The sequence below is a fragment of the Stigmatopora nigra genome, chromosome 10, assembly GCF_051989575.1.
Source record: "Stigmatopora nigra isolate UIUO_SnigA chromosome 10, RoL_Snig_1.1, whole genome shotgun sequence".
NCBI classification, from domain to species: Eukaryota; Metazoa; Chordata; class Actinopteri; order Syngnathiformes; family Syngnathidae; genus Stigmatopora; species Stigmatopora nigra.
In genome coordinates, this window is record NC_135517.1 from 4,461,501 (window position 1) to 4,479,184 (window position 17,684).

Here is a 17,684-nt window from a genome sequence, read left to right on the forward strand (position 1 = left end):
AAACGTGGACTTAAAAAGAAAAGACAAACAACAGCAGTTGTATGTAGTGTGTTATTTAAAGGGTACTTTTGTAATCTTTGGCAAAGTCTGAAGTTGTGACTGGAGTGGACTGTTTATTCTTGGAATGTGGCTTACAACAATATATATATACTATATGTATGTATTTTTTTAGGCAGCCAAAAATATATAATAATATATACTGCACATTATATTCAGGTAATTTTCTTATTTTTGCCACCAAGTTAAAACTTGAGGTTAAAAGTCTGTCTGCCCATCCATTATTTATACATCCAATAATGCATCCAGCAGTCATATATATATTAGTCGACCTAAAAAGGATTTGAGTGTATACTCATGTAAGACCACATGAGGGTACTGCAGTTTAAAAGTTGGTCATGAGTTGCAACCACAATCACTACAATCTTCCTTCCAATTTTGTGCTTTAAACTTCTTATTTGTAGTGTGTTTTTGGTTTTTTTTTGCATTGGAAATACAAGATGCCAGAAAGTGAGACTCATAGAACTTAGTCTGGAATATCTCCTTTATTAATCACCTGTCAAAATGTGACAATTGCTTTAAAATTGCTCACCATCCCACAATTTAAGACTACATCATTGACTGTATTTACAAGGTCAGTCTGTCAGGCAGCGCTACATGCGATGTTAACATTCTACAAAGGTAACTGGTATAATGTTTTTTTGTTTTTTTTTTTGTTGAAAGAAAACAATTACAACAAATATTTTTTGACAGACATTAAAACTGCCAATACAGATCAAGACAATTAGGACTGAAGAGGTTACATTCACCCTCAAAGTGCCGTAATATTGGTTTAACTGAGCCATATGGTTGCATTTATTTGTCTTAAACTGCTAGTGTGGCTTGTTGTGTTTGAATAATAAGTCATTAAATGACCATCTCTTTGTTTTTAGACAACAAAAATAGGATTTAACAACAAGGATCCTATTAATAATGACTACCAACAGGGCATAAAGGTATAAAAATGAGCAAGGATACTAGAAATTAATCTATAAAAGAACCAAATGATCATTTAAATAGATTATGCCTTGTGTAAAAAGAAACTCTTTTGCTGAGAAGCTCATCTCCACTCAGATTTGCGACTATGTAAAGTATGTGTGATTGTGTGATGAATACTAATCGCCTTTCTCTGTGTGTCAGAACAACCTTTTCTCATTACAACTTGACATGTAGACTGTAGTGGAATGGCTTTTTATTCCTCCTACGGGAAGTGGAGGAAAAATATTTAAATATATGTATTCTGCTACGGTAAATATATTAAAAAAAAAAGTCGACATAAGCCCTGTTTTCTTACCCCAAAACAGATAAATAAATAATTTAAAAACCGAGAATATGAGAAGGGACAGTAAAAAAGAAATGGCTGATATCCTTGGTGCAAAAGTGTACAGGTCCTATTGATATAATATATTTTTCAAGGTTTTAAAAAGTATGATAAAACACAGTTCATGATTATCAATTAGAAAATATGGAACAAATGACAATATTAAGATTTGGATGTCATTCATATATATATATATATCACTCTGTTTTCCATATTTACTTTCTCTAATACACCTGAATTAAATAATCAAGATTTTTTTAGGCTTCTAGAGACATGTAAAACAGAGCAGAGCTGCTTCTCCCCTGATTTATTGTGCTGTTTATCCTCACAAGGGTAACTGGGGTGCGAGAACAAAAATAAACAAAAATACACATTGGCTACACTACCCTTTATTACCAGCTGTTTTAGCTTCAAGTTTAATTAGTGAATAATTAAACCCAAATAATTATTTATATTTCTTACCACTCAATGCTGTTTAAAATTATTATGTATTAAATAGTTTTACCCCAAATTTAGGTCCTTATTTAATCATTTTAGTTAGAATTATTTATTTTAGCCTCACAAAATACATATGGGCCATACTAACACTACAACTTCACAAGTTTGACACCATAAAAGCCTTAATTTCATGCTTATTTGTCGTCTTTCGAAAAGCTTCAACATTTTTTAAAGTCAATTCCTACTTTTTTTGGGTCCTATTCTAGATGGAATTCAAAAGATTGTTGTCATGTAATCGTGTCATGAATTTCAGAGTGCTATATCCCAAGGCTTTTAACTATTATGTGCATTGAATACTGAGTTCCCTTGGTTAGTTTGTTCATTTGTCCAAAGGCATTGGTGTAACCGAGCCTCCTCTGCTATCCCAAAATGTCCAGTTGCATGCCTACCATGATATTTATAGAATGATCACACATCCTTACAAAGGATGTCTCGACCCTCAGGCAATTTTTTGCATCGTTATTCTGCTCAACGGACCCGGGTGGGTTTCGATAATAAAGAATAGAGTGCGTGAGTGCTGTGTGTATTATTGAGCTATACTTCAACGTTGACAGCGCATTGGCCCGCGTCTTTGTTTCCAAAAGGGCACGAGAAGTGCAAGTAATGGCCTCATGATTCAAAAACGACTATGCGGCACTCATCACCGATGTCAATCTTAATCAGAATGACAGCTTCACTTGCTCTAACCCTGTTCCCATTTCACCTTCAGTACCCACATGTGGATAGGTAAACATTGCTACATTGCTTTTTGGCTGAATGTGCTGTAATCATTCTTTTGTTTTATTTTGCCGCATTTTAATTTGATAAAGGTTGTGAAAAATGGACTTGAATCACAAAAAACATTAAAAAAAACATGTGCTTTTGCCCAAGGCTCATGTAAAACATCTTTGTCAGTCTAAATTAGATCTCTTCTTGCATCAATTAAGTGCTATTTAGTCACCATGGAAACAGCGATTGTCCACTTTACTGAGTGTGTATGCACCTGTTTGCAATTGCGGCTACTTTCATTTTACTGTGAGAATGTTAAAATACTGGATGGTTCTCAATAAAAATAGTGTAACTAAACTCTCAAATGGGATCATTTGCTCTTAATTTTTATGCCCAAAATATTTCTGGATGTTGACAACTGTCATGGAAATGAAAAAAAGTGCAATGACATTAATTAAAGGGCAGAGTTCCTCCAATAAATGAGCTCCCTGAAATTAGTCATACATTTATTCTAACTTCTGTTGCAAACAAAGTCATCACCTTTATGAGCTATTAGAGAGGAGTTGTCTTTGGTTCTTCATATTGCACAAAAGATAAAGTGGAAAACGATTGGGTTAAAAGAGCAAACATTACAAAGGAATCTACTGCTTAACATTGTTAAATAAATGCAAGTGCAAAATAATATACAACTATCAGGATAGGATATTATTAAATGTAAGAGTCCATTCTTTTATAAAATCTCTTAAAAATATAAATGATTTTTTTTCCTTGTACAATAAACATGTATTCATATAATATCCTAATTTTTGAAGTATTACATTTTACAATTTGCTCACAACATAATTTTAATGTTGCCTAGAGATGCCCTTGGCTACTATTGAAAACACAAACAGTGGAAACGGTGGCATAAACGCTAGTAAACTTCCATTTGCACCACACGCTGAAAACAACAAGAACAAAACAAGTAAATAGATATATTTCTTTTCTATGTTAAGGTGCTGTCTTTCAGGGGAAAGAAGGGAAGTCCAGCAGCCTTTTGTTTATGTCTGCTTGTCCAAAAACAAACACAAAAGGGACAAAAACACTGCTTAACACGACACTAAAGAGGCCGGGAACAATATGCCAACTATAACATTGTTTATGAAAGAAACATTATGCAAACATTTGTTATGTTGCATCTGTTTAACTTACACAAAAGACAAATCTTAGGACACGATCAACTAAGGCCAGTTTTCAGGAAGGTGGCTGAAAGAGACAAACTATACTGTACATTTTAAGAAACTAATAGCACATTTCAACCTTTCTTTAACTTAGTCATTAATATAATACTCTGCTACAATGGAATTTTGGCACACTGTCCAAAAATAATATAAAATAATATAAATATTATATATATGTATATGGACAGTGAACTCAGTTGAAGATGTTATGTTGTTCCATTTGAGACTTTAAAGGGAATTTCCTGGCTTTTTTGGATAAACTTTCCATTAAGAAGTGGATGATAATCTAGGCGCAAACAGTATTACAAAATGTACGCATTCAAATGGGCCTTCACTGCCTTTTAGCATTCTCTCGTTAGAATTTAGTGGAAAATGGTAGAAAACGTAATGCACTATGCCTGGTTTAAGCTTTTAGGGTGCAAGAAAATTGCCTTACATCTTATGTTATAAAGATTTATGCATCTTATTCTGATAACTTCCTTGAATTAAAAGTTTAACTCATTATATAACCAGAAGTATAAATATTTCCGGTTATTAATTTCGTCTTCACCTTCTGATGTGTGTGGGTTGGCCACAAGAGGGTAGCGCAATGCAGTCATAGATAGTACACAAAGTAAAGTTTCCATAAAATAACTCCCAAATGGTCTTCTACAAATCTCAGTGCATTACCTTTCCTACAACATTCTACTGAAGTTTTATAAGAACACTGTGAGCCTCAACCAAATGACTAATAGAACCGGAGCATTAAAAAAAACGTCCCATTATCTTCAATCCGTTTTTTAGAGAGATATGTCGTGTTGTATCTTTTTCGCCTACTCCTCAGCGTACTCTGTGCTTTTGCACCATCGTCTCTTCCCCATGCGTGTCGTCTCATATCAATTTTACGTTTTTGAATGACTATTATCTCCCTGGAGTTGCCGTACTTCAGCCGTGTGGTTTTCCTGCCTATCTCGCTTACGTGTGCTATTACTTCCCAACTTCCTCTGGAGGCCCTCCATGTGATTGGCTCCCTGACGCCCAAATCCAGTACCGGTTCTGTCCAGGAGTGTTTTCGCAGGATTGACAACCGATCCGTCGTGTAAATGCTCCTCCTCGTCCGTGTCGGCGTCGATAAACTTGTGTATGGAAGCGTCGTGGAATGTGAAGATATGTGTGGGTATGTTTTCCGGGCTCTTGCTGGGTGTCCTGCTGCTTGCGGAAGTGTAGACTGAAACCTCTGGGCTCTGGAGTGAAGGGCCGTCTGAGATTAACCGCACCCCTGAATTCCGCTCTCCTCCAAAAGTAACCCTGACTGAAGCGCCCTTGAGTGGATTGCCACATTGCAATACTTTGGGGCCGCTTCCATGAACGGGCATGCTATTACCTTCATTCTCGTTCTCCAAGGTGGGTTCCAAGCGGGGGTTTGTGCTCACCTTGCCGTGAATGTTAAAACGAGAGCTTTCGGGGAAGTCTGTGGCGCAGGTGATGAAGCTGTCGATGCTGGACATGCTCCTCACATCCGTACCGACTCCCATCTCAAATTCCGCTTTGTGCTTCCCAGATTTAGACAGATGGCTCTTTTCCTTGCTGTTGAGATCCGGTTGGGATTGAGTCTTGGCAATGTTGTCGTACATCTCCTCGAGGGTGTGAGCACTGAGATGTTGAGGGCTTCCCGAAGGCTTCGCCTGAGACGATTCCAAGTTGTGCTTGGGACTATCAGGACTGATTTCCAACTTAACTTGAGGCTTTCCTTTCTGCGGGCTTAGAGGGACATGATTCACTCGGACTTTTTTTCCTGTTTTGTCTTCTGTTTTTTCCACCATGATGTCCATGAGTACTATGTCATGGCCAAAGGCGTCCTTCATGTTCATGGAGATAATACTGCCATTTCTTTTTGCTCTTTCCAGGGCCTCTCTCCTTTTGATCGCCTTCTCCTGCCTTTTTTGTTCTTTATAGAACTCTGAGAAATTGTTGACAATGATGGGGATTGGCAAGGCAATTACCAACACGCCTGCAATACAGCACAAACCACCTACTATCTTTCCCAAGAGGGTTTTAGGATAAATATCTCCATATCCTACTGTTGTCATTGTAATCGTCGCCCACCAGAAAGAAGCTGGGATGCTTTTGAACTTGGTATCTTCTTCATCCTTCTCTGCAAAGAAGACCAGACTGGAGAAGATCATAATACCCATGGCTAGGAAAAGGATCAGCAAGCCTAGCTCATTGTAGCTCCTGCGTAGTGTGAAACCTAGTGACTGAAGACCCGTGGAATGGCGAGCTAGCTTCAAAATACGCAAAATACGCATGATCCGGAAAATCTGCACCACCCGACGAACATTCTGGAACTGCAGTACGCTCTTGTTGGACTCTGTCAAAAAGATGGTGACGTAGTAGGGTAGGATGGCCAGTAGATCAATGATATTGAGGGGACCTTTAAAGAACTTCCATTTATTAGGAGAGGAAAGAAAGCGGAGGAGATACTCCATGGTAAACCAAGCGATGCAGATGGCCTCTACATGGGCCAATTCAGGGTTATCTGTGGGTTGACCAAACTCATCGGTACCCTGTAGATTTGGTAGTGTGTTTAGAGACAAGGCGATGGTGGACAGTACGATGAAGAGGATGGAGATAATGGCCAGGATCTGGAAGTAAACACAGACAATCAAATTAAATGAGAAAGAAGCCAGATGTATTCCTGTTTGTCAAACATGGAAGCTAACTCCTTGGTCCGTAATATAATAATATTAGATTACATGGGTGTATCACTGTTATGAGTAAATTTAACCCATTTTAATGATGTTAGCTGAGTAGTATTTTTATGGGTTTTCTGGCTTTTAAAGCTCAGACTTTCAGCATTCATATAATATTCGTCCAAGTTTCACAGAAGAATACATTTAAAAAAAGCTTTTTCCAATGTTATCAGTGAAGAATAAAAAGAGGGGGTCTGTTATGCAAATTCAATACTTAAGAATACAAATCTGATGGTTTCATTGGACTAAAAAACTCTTTGATGTGAAAGAAAGGCTCATTAAAATTCTAGAACGGACCATAGTAGTGTAAATATAATTCTATTTTTAGAAAAGGGGTGACATAAATCATGCTTTATATTTTTTTGCCTCTAATCAGGGCCACTGAACAGTATACTATCAACTCAATTGTAATTGATCACTACATTAAACCAATTTGCTCTTATTAAACAGTATGCTATCATGATTCCTGCATTTTCAATTTGACTGGTTAAAGTCACTAAATCATCTATTCATGTCATTACTTTAGAGCTTTGAACCCTTGACCCCAAAGCTGCGAGGCTCCCACACTAGTGTACACATCCCCATCACCATCAACATGGGCAGTGACTTCAGCTTGTAAAAAAAAAGTATTTATAAAGGGAGCCTCTCTGCCATCTGTGTTCAGATTGTCCTTCGCCAAACCTTGACCCAGTGCTCGGCAAGGCTTCATTTTGAAGGCCATATTTATCATCAACATAAAACAAACAAGTACATTTGAGCCAAAAACTGCATCATATTTGATAATAAAGTTGCCATTGACATGTCATGGGACACGTCTGGTACCCCTCAACTAGAAAGAAGCATCTGGAACAGATGGGGACCTACATTTCACCCTTTAGAATTGCACTTGTGTCAGTCAACTCATTTGATATGACATCTAATAAAATTTCTTATCAGTTCATGTATTTCAAATACATTTCTCTTCCAAAAGCAGTGATTAAACCTGAAATAAGACCAAAGCATGTAGTATACTGTATTTTTCTTCCTATTTACTCAAGGACGAGGATAGCAAGCATAGAGAAACAAAATTAATATTTTATAGGGTTGTCATCAAACATGCTACATGAAGTATTTTACTGGAATTCTTTCATGGAAATTGTTTCCACTTTTTTGCACACAATCGGTGCTACCTAAAGTTGGATGGGTTAGGCTCCAGCACCCCCACAACCCCTTGTGAAGAACTAGTAGGATGGAAAATGAATAAATGATTGTCAATATGGCAACACAAGACATATTTACGATAGTCCTGGCGTGGAAATAAGTTGGGCAAAACCCACTACAGTACAAATTAATTCCTAAATTGTGTGGAGTGAGTAGCAAAAAAAACCCTTTGAGTCATCGTCGTGTAATGATCTAATCTGCTGAGCACAATACCCAGTGAAGGTACGAGAGGTTAAGGAGTTTATTGATGCAACCTGGGCCACGCCCATCAGTCCTGTCCTCAGACGGTAGTGTGAAATCTAGTACAAGGTCAATAAGGATGGCTTCATACCACGACAATGTCGGGCAGGATTATTTTCCCCTCATCAGTGTTCACAAACATTAATTAATCTTGACAGGTGAATGTTCCTGCACCCACCTTGACCTTTGTATGTAGTGGACCTAAAAGCACGGGTGACTTGTCTCACATGGGTAAAGACTTGTGCTACTAAAATGACCATTAAATGAATGGCCCGCGGAAGAATTTAAACCCATTTGTTGAAAATAGTTGGATTTAGATCCCAAGAGAAACGAGTGATGGATGAAAAGATTCACATTTGACTCATTAGAGAGGTTCTTCTCAAGCCACTGAGTAACCACACAATAAAACAAGTTAATGTGACACATTAACAACACCCTGAAGGGTGACAGGCCAGACTCGGAGTCATCGCGTTAGGGCAATCTGTGCGGCGGTAGAAGTCCGAAATCCCTATAAATCCCAAAGGAATATGGAATGCAGTATTTTGTGAGTATAAACAACAACAAACAGGCTAGTTTCCCCCCCTCTTCTAATGTGGGCTTTGCAGCAGGAAGCTTGGTCATCCCGTTGGGTCTAATCAAGCTGAACGCACGGTGTAGGCTGCCATGCTAATGAATCACGTTGAATGCAAACGACAGCGGTGAGACTGAACAGAAGAAACGTGTTTTGTTCACAGAAGCAACACCTGAATATTCACCTTTTCTTTTCATCACCACACCTCTCACGTCTACATACTTGGATTAGACATGTTAAGGTGAGATGAAGCAATGACACATTTAAAGATGGATACAAAAGGTTTCTTCTTAAAGTCTTTGTCTTTCATTTCATGTGTGTGGCATTGGTGTATTATTCATAAAGAAATTGCATAATATTTGTAATTTTGCTGGCTTTGTTGTGGTTGAAAAAAAGAGTACAAAGGAAATTAAAATACTTCCTTTAGACATTTTGGATATTCCGTTTTTATAGATCTAAAAAAATGTTTATTTTAGCTTTTTTAAATATATTTTTTGAGTTTACAAAATGATTTTTGAACTAAAAACAGAAAAAATGGATTAAAAATGACAATTATTGATTTAAAAGGGGGAAATCTAGGAAATTTAATATACATATATACTTTTTATTTTAATTTAATCCTAAAACAGAAAGTCAGCACTCATGATTTACTTTCCCGGGCCACACAAAATGATGTGCCGGGCCAGATTTGGCCCCTGGGCCGCCACTTTGACCCAATGGCAAGTTACAACCAAGAACAGAGGAGAAAAAGCAAATTCCATCCAAGTCAAAATTCAAATCTCACACCAGGAAATAGCAATTTGAAGCTGTGGGCATCATGTTGAGTCACACATCATTGACTCTTTTCGGCCTTTGTCTTTCATTGCTTCATTAGCTTTTAATGATAACTTCCACATGCCTGCCTCGCTTCCTGTTGACATAATCTGTACAGTTAGATATCTCGCCAACACTGATAACAAATGACAAACGCACAGCAACATTCCCTCCCGTGTTCATTTAACTCTGGACAGAGCCAGAGAGCCGGAGAGTTAAGATTTAATATCCTCCCACTTGATATCCTGTCCTGAAAAAGGTGTAAATGAGCAGACCTCCCTTATTTTTATTAAACATGTAGGAAAGGGAGATAGACAAATAGAGAGAGGATAATATCCAAACATTATGACAGGATAAACATTCTTCTAGTTGCCTATTTTCTCATGTGTATGTTGAATATGTAATATAATTTATTTTTATTGGCTCAATTGCAATAAAACACATTAAAAGGTTTGGAATTATTTCAGAGAAATCATGATTTTCATACATCCTTGTTTTTGAGGATGTTTTTTGGGGGGGCAAAACATTTTTCCAGGAAATATTTGTAATAGGAAACGGAAAAAAATTGAGGACATGACGTGAAAGTTCATTGAATTTAGCTACTTAATTTTCCTAGAAATGATCTTTCGACTTTATTCTCATTAAAAATGATGACATTTCTTTCCTTTGAAGGCTGCCTTTTAATGCGGCCTTGATTTCAACATCAAATGGATCATCATGTACATTTTATCATTAGAGATAATCATAAAACATCAAACTTACATTCTAAGAAATTAAATAGAGTAGTTATCACTCTCACAGACCTTGAAATTACATAAAGTTTCCTGCTCTTGGCTCATTCCATTTTCCATTCAATTGCCTCGTTGCTTTGCATATAGTCATGCGGCTATCAAAAAAAAGTGTGATGAAAATATAATGTTCCCTACTGGAGGTAATTATAATTAAGAGTAACATGAACCAAGGTTTTAGTTTGCATTTCTGTGGCAGCTGCAGCTTTCAGACCAATTTCCGCCTAGCAAAATGCTGTTCTACTTAATCCAAATGTATATCAGGATGAGCAATAGGTATTACAGATACTATTATCACATTAAAAATTTCCTCAAGGTTATTGCATGAAATGAATACAAATGTGAAGAAAATGAGTCCAATTCGGTACCGTATTTTCACGACTATAAGGCGCACCACATTATAAGGCGCACCCTCAATGAATGGCATATTTTCCATATATAAGGCGCACTGTCTATTTTGGAGAAAATTTAAGACTTGAGTGCGCCTTATAGTCGTGAAAATATGGTAATTGCTATTGACTTCCATGTATGAAGCACTCACTACACAGTCACCTCTAGAGCCAGCCATTGTTGATGTTTTTGATTTTTTTGTATAAAATTTTGCAGTGGAGGAGGAGCTATGTGATGGAAGATTTTGTAAACTAAGATAGCATCTGCATATTTAACTGTATTGTTTCAGTTCAGGCGTTTTTTGCATATATAAGGCGCACTGGATTATAAGGAGCACTGTCTATTTTGGAGAAAATTGAAGACTTTTAAGTGCGCCTTATAGTCGTGAAAATACGGTAGTTGAGATAAAGCTAACATTAATTGATAGGAAGATTACCTGTGCGATGACTTTTTGGTGTCGCAAGAAAATAAAAAATCAGTTTGCTACCTTTTGGATTTTCCATTACGACACACTAGCAAGACGCCAATTCATGTCTGCACAGAGTCACACTTTGCGCAACAAGAGCTGAATCAATAAAATGATTCTATCACTTTGTGGCTCGCCTTTTATTTTCTTTTGAGTGCAAGGTAGAGTGTCTAATCTTCAAACTGTGCTATATCTTTCCTAATAAATGTTTTGTGCCATTGTGTGCTAAAGGCTGACCTTTCTCCCATTGGAAGGTTTGTTGCCTCAGAGGGAGTTTCCCCTGTGGAATATAATATCTGGGTTTTATTCAAGGAGGAACATAGACAGAATTACACCATCGGTAGACAAATGGAAATTGCAGTGTGATCATAACCCTCGTGTTCTAATCTTCTGGCACGTTTCCACTCTGGGCTTCAAATTGTTCTCTTCTCTTCCACCATTATTTTGCTACAGGATAAGAAGGGTTTTATCACATAACAAACAGCATGAACCTCATGGGGAATCTTGTCCAAGGACTAACTATTCTCAATAATACATTATTTTGTTCCTAAAGCATCATGTTGCAACGTGTGTGTGTGTGTGTGTGTGTATGTGTGTGTGTGTGTGACTGACTCACTGGAAAAAGAATGTGCATTTAAGCCCAAAATTATTCATACCTGTGGCCAATTGTATTTGTTTGGGTTGCTTCTAGCTGGAAATGATGCAAAATAGTGTAAGACGGTTCAGTGAGTGAATAAAAAAATGGATTAGTAATGAATTTTAAGGATATGCAGTGTTTGCAGTTGGAGACATGAACTGATTCATGGCCTCACTTGTAACTTCATCTTCAAGATCGCAAAGGGTGCTTGAGTCTATCCTAGCTGACTTCGGGATAAGGGAAACTACACCCTAGACAAAACATGGGCAAACTATGGCAAGTATGTTAATACTTTAGTCCTTTTTTTCTGTTCATGTTTCATATGTACTGGTAACGGATGCACTTTTTTATATGTATCGTATCTTGTGCTGACCCGGCCCATCTGTCAAATTTTTAAAGTCAATGTGGCCCCCGGGCCGAAAAGTTTGCCCACCCCTGCCCAAGACTGGTCGCCAGACAGTCGCAAGGCACACATAGAAACTTTGTTTCCAACCTAAACAAGGCATAGCATGTCACCAATGGACACTGGCTTCAGTGACCCACACAGATGTGTCTTCCTCTTCCCTGGTTCTTTTTTTCACCCTGGTCGTCCCTTCTCGCTGTCCCACACACGACACCCGTGCACTGTGGTCCTCATGTCTTTCGGAGGTGACGAGGAGATGGATGACTGAGCTGCAGGCTGTGCACGCAATGCACACCATGTGTCCTTTTACAAGTGTGAAGGTGGTGTTAAAATGATGCGGTGTTAGGGTGTTTTTGTGTGTCTGATTTGGGTAAGATGTCGGGTGTGAAGCTAAAAATATTCTGTCAAAAGAACTTTATCAGTACAAGGAATCTCAACCAATTATCAAAATGTTTTTTTACATATAGTATAACTTTGGAAACAATGTTTTTTGGCAGTTTAAAGTGTCGATTTGCAGTTGTCTCATGTCGTCTGTGGTCTCAGCCTGGAAATGGCAGCAGTACTGGGAACCATGGTAGCAGAAGTGATAAGTCACCGTTAAATCTGTCCAAAACCCAATTGTTGGCAACATTCGACTTTGACTATTCATTTGTTTTATTGAGCTCATTTTTTTGTTTATGAAGTCCCGCCGAATGACAACAGCAGGACCAACAAATCTCACATGAGGAAACACTTTGGCCAGAAACAGAAATAGTCCCCAACAGGAAGATGCCTTGAGTGAAATGGTGAGTCACGAGGGCCATCTGCCTCCAGTTTTTAGGTTTCTTAGGGTTACCACACATTATCTTTTCAACTGATATCGTCTTCCCAGTTCACTCTGGATTATTTGACATATAATCTGAGCCCTCATAGGGACAAACAAGTGTTTATGCCAACATTTGTAGCTACTACAGTAATGCAGGTTTTTCATTAAACCTAAAATGCATGTTTTTGGAGCATTTGTGAGAACAATATAGTAACTAAAGAATCCATGCAATTGAGAACATTCAAATTCTACAATAAAAAGGACGTAGGAGACCGTGAATGTCAGATTTGTGCCCCAGTCCATCCTTTTCATTAATTTTAAACCACATACATGACAAAAAGTAGACCCCATTTGATTACTTTAATGTTATTTTCATTTCTTCCTCATCATTTTCTATTGTTTCTGAATATCAAATAGAGGGCTTTGATGATTGTTACCATTTATCCAAAATAGCCATTCGACTTGTAATCATTGCACAAGAAGGAGACTAAAGAGGGTTTCTTAAGGATGCCAACAAACGTATTCATTAGTATGTTGTTGTGAGTTTAATTCCAGTGAGCAGCAGATTAGAATGTCAAGAGCAGTGCTTCAAGATTAAATCAGACAACAGAGTTCATGACCACAGAAAATAAAGTGGTTTGCCACATTCAGTGATTAAACAAAAGACCTTAATGCCATAGCCGTATTGTTTGATTTGTGTAATTTTTGGACCTTAAATCGCAGGAGCCAAACAATGGACAATAAAACGAAAAAAATATAACTTCCACTAAAGTATAAATCACATTTTTATTTTATAAGAGATCAAGAATGAACATTTGTCAAAGTAATAATAGTAAAATTGAGAACAACAGGCTAAATAAGCATCTGTTATCACAACAAAATATAAATAAAGGCCGGTTGGACACTCTAAATTGCCCCTTGATATGAATGTGAGCATGAATGATTTTCAAACTGTGATTGGCTGGAAAAAAATGTGACCTATAGTCCCAAAAATACAGTAATTAGAAAGGTTTTCCACTATATTTACATGGGTCACCCCATTACCTGAAGCTTGATTGAAATTAGAGGCATCTGGTGTATGTCGATGTCTAATTAACATTGAGTAAATTTGTCTATGGTGATACCGTCTTTCTGCTATGGTGGCCATCATGAAGCATTAACGTCATATATTTCCCGTGACGAGATTAGAAGCCTCTCACTACGAAAAAGGCTACATGGACATTTTAGGATGTGCGTAATGGGAGAGACATTAGTGTTCCCCTTCCTGTAATGGAAAGTCATGCTTATCTTCAATGTGTGATCATGCTGAATATTAAGCAGCTCTCTCATCACATGTGAAAGCCCGAGAGAGAAGACTCAAGTGTATCCCATCATAAGGGATCTTGTTTAAAATAGAATAAACACTTAGTAATTTCATTTTGACAAATTTACCACGCAGTGTATTGTGTGGCAAAGAATCACAAAGAGTGGCGAACAGTTAGTAAAATATTTGACTTATAAATACTTTAACATAGACCCAACAAAAAAGGTTAATATTGTATATTTTCATTTAATTTTAAATAGTTTAATTAGATAAATTTACATCACTTATCAGTCATACTATGTATGTGTAAGCCCCTCCCCAAACATTTCCTTCAGGATTCAACCCAAAATAAAGCAAAAAAGCCAAAATATTAATCAGAAATAAGCGGGAATTCTAGGAAGTATTTTGAGTTACAAAAATATCAAATGAATGTGAAATTTTATATAATAATAAATGGGTTCTTTGCTAATTTTAATACTCTGCAATGCCATATAAAAGTCAAATGAACTCTGCAGCACTCTAGAGTACATCACTCACTGTCGCCATGACAACCAATTCACCATGTAGTAGTTACAATGCTGTCTCTCGGTGAGCCTGACAGTCTATTCTGCAGCTTTTCTTTCTTTCTTTAATGCTTCACAATAGTCTATGCATGAACATGTTGGTTCCTTCTCTATTAGGCTATGATTAGCGAGTGGTGGGAGACTCGCAGCCAGATGGCCACAAACTGCACTCCAATCTGAGTTCTCTAACGAGCAGTCACAACAAGCAAGTACAAAGCGATTGTGTTTTAAGAGCTTTCGTCTGTGTCTTACCCTCAGAAGGCCAATCTTTCTTTAGTTTATCATTGCACAAAAAAAACAGAGCAGGCAGACACACAAACAAAAGAAATTGTCTATACTGTGTGCTTGCTTACAAGTTCTCTTTCAATAGACTGAACTGATGTGTGTGCTTAACCATGACATTTTATTTAGAAAAAAAGACTGTACGATTTTAATGAGGGTGTTCAAAAGGAGGTATAGTACAGTAGTAGAGCAAGATATATGCTCATTTTCATTTATCTGTACTTTTTGGCATAAGACTTTAACGTCAACTTGATTTCACGTGGGCCAGACCATTTTAGATCTAATATTTAGATTTTTTTTTATTTTTTATAAATGGATTAAAAGAACTGGATTAAAAGCGCTGAATATTCAGTTTAATAGATCTAAAACAATGTTTATTGTAGCTTTTTTATACATTTTTAGATTTTACAAAACGATTTTTGAACAAAAAACACAGAAAAAAATGATTAAATCATTACAATTATTGATTTAAAATGGGGAAAATCAGGAAATCTAATATACATCTATACTCTTCATTTGAATTTGATCCTAAAACAGAAAGTCAGCCCCCATGATTTACTTTCTCGGGCCGCACAAAATGATGTGGCGGGCCTGATTTGGCCCCCGGGCCGCCACTTTGACACAGGTGCTTTAGGTGATTGGTGAAAACAGCATACGAGTTAGAATCAAATCCACTTTGGTAAATTTCTGGTCCATAGTGAACACATACATACTATGTTGAGTGTAACGTCAAAGCATCTATTTTATCATCCCCCAGAAGCAAATCACCTGCTGTGTTCTTAGGCCTCCGTATGCATCATTCAATAGGCGTAGAAGGCCAAGAAACCCACCTGACCACTGAAAACATCTTTCATGTACATGTGCCTGTGTAGATGAAAGAGTAGTAGTACATTATCTCTTCACCATCAATGTCATATGTCATATTCTTGAATGTCCAGCTCATTACTGAGTGGACAACCCTGGAGACCACTGCATGCGGAAAAAGTCTGGGTGGTGAAGTGAGGTCACAGATTATGCATAATGTAGGGAGGTACAGAGAGACACATCATAGCGACTAAAGTATGCAGCTGAGGTACGCAACCACTCAAAGAGCCCATGGCAACTGACATGGAAAAATGACCTATTTTTCATGACACACCTCAATGAAATGCTAAAATGAGGTACCCCAGTGTATTTCGCACTAACTTTCAATGAAATGCCGAAGTAAAACAAGAGCAGTGGAGTAATTTTGACCTTTTAAAAGATGAACGTTTGTGGTGAATTGGCAAAATGGTGTTGGCTGAACTTGAAACATGCAATACAGCATCACAAATTTGACATGTTACAGAAAGGATTATGTACCACTATATTGGATACACATTTGCAATCTAACAAGAGCGCTCTGTTGAACATTTTTAGATATAATGAATGAAACTCAGACTTCCACCGAGGCCAAACTGGATCAGCAACACAGTGTAAATGGATCAAGGTTCTCGTTTGAAGATGTGAAGTGAAAACAAACAAAAGACAGAAATGGATAGCAAATTTTCCCACAGGCTCAGGAGATTTTGTTATGTTTCTGATTAAAAGCAAAAACCAAATGAACCAGAAACTGACTATATGGGTCTAATCGGATATACAAAAAGTGGCAGTAGTGCACTGACTTCTATTTATCATGCAAAACATCTTGAGAAAAAAGCTCTATTGGATTGGGAATCAAGCATTCAGTATTGTGACATACCTAATCTTGATCTAATCAGATTGTATCCAGGTTTAGCTAATGAGGTGAAAATACCACAAAATCATACAAGGTTTTAAACATTGCATATCAGCACACGTACACAACGCAAGCCCTTTTCATGGGTAGACTGCAGTGTAACACAGCTGATAGTTTCCATGGCAATGGGAGGTTGTTTAGCATTTGCGAAGTGCAGCAAAGCATTGAAAAAAAAAAAAACGAGGAAGCAGCCAGCTAGAGAAGGCGGTGACAAGTGAGGGGCGCTCGCAGGAGCAGATACCGCGTCAAAACACACACGCACACGTCAGTGCAATTTCCTCAGGCTTCACGGAGCCAATTTAGCATTTGTACCTGCCACTTTTTAAATATCAGTAAAACTCTAGTCTGTCAGGTTCCTTCCTATTCTATATTTGAGAGACTTTTAAAGCTTTTTTTTCTTTTATATTGAATTCATTTGGGCATTGTAGCTGATTTGAAAATTTGAGGCGATTTGAAGAAAAGCCACTACAGTAAATAATTGCATGTAGTCTTAGTGAGATTTTCAATTGCTAAACTACACTTGCATTTTAGTATGTAGTATTTTGCCTATGTTTTTGATATGTCACTCATACAGTACTCCCGCATCAAAACTTCAATATTTTGTCCCTTAACAAGCACTATAAATACTGTAAATAACTAATGTCATTTAAATTATGGAAAATTTACAACCTAATAAGATTTGAGACTTTATATACAAAATTTAACAACATCTGTCATGTTAACTGTTTATTTGAATGAACTGTTAAATTGCAGTTCAGCTGCAATAAAATGCACACATTGTTTATTTCTTTAACATTTTTTACATACTACATTTGGACCTAAAAACTGTAGTCAGCGATTTCCTCTACTAAGATTTAAATAGCATCAGTGATGAAAAAAAAAAAATCAGCTATGGAAGCATAAAGATGTGTCGGGTTGCATGGTTGAAAGAAGAATAAAAAATTTATTATGA

The 17,684-nt window shown here is 37.2% G+C and overlaps 1 protein-coding gene across 1 annotated transcript in view; it reads right to left on the reverse strand.

Moving 5' to 3' along the window:
* Positions 1 to 523: 523 nt before the first annotated feature.
* Positions 524 to 17,684, reverse strand: part of LOC144202718 (potassium voltage-gated channel subfamily B member 1-like) — a 34,973-nt gene continuing 17,812 nt past the window's right edge. Inside the window, exon 3 of the mRNA XM_077725624.1 lies at positions 524 to 6,407. Within this exon, the coding sequence (XP_077581750.1) occupies positions 4,665 to 6,407 (1,743 nt within the window). The 3' untranslated portion in view covers positions 524 to 4,664. The remainder of the gene's footprint in view (positions 6,408 to 17,684) is intronic.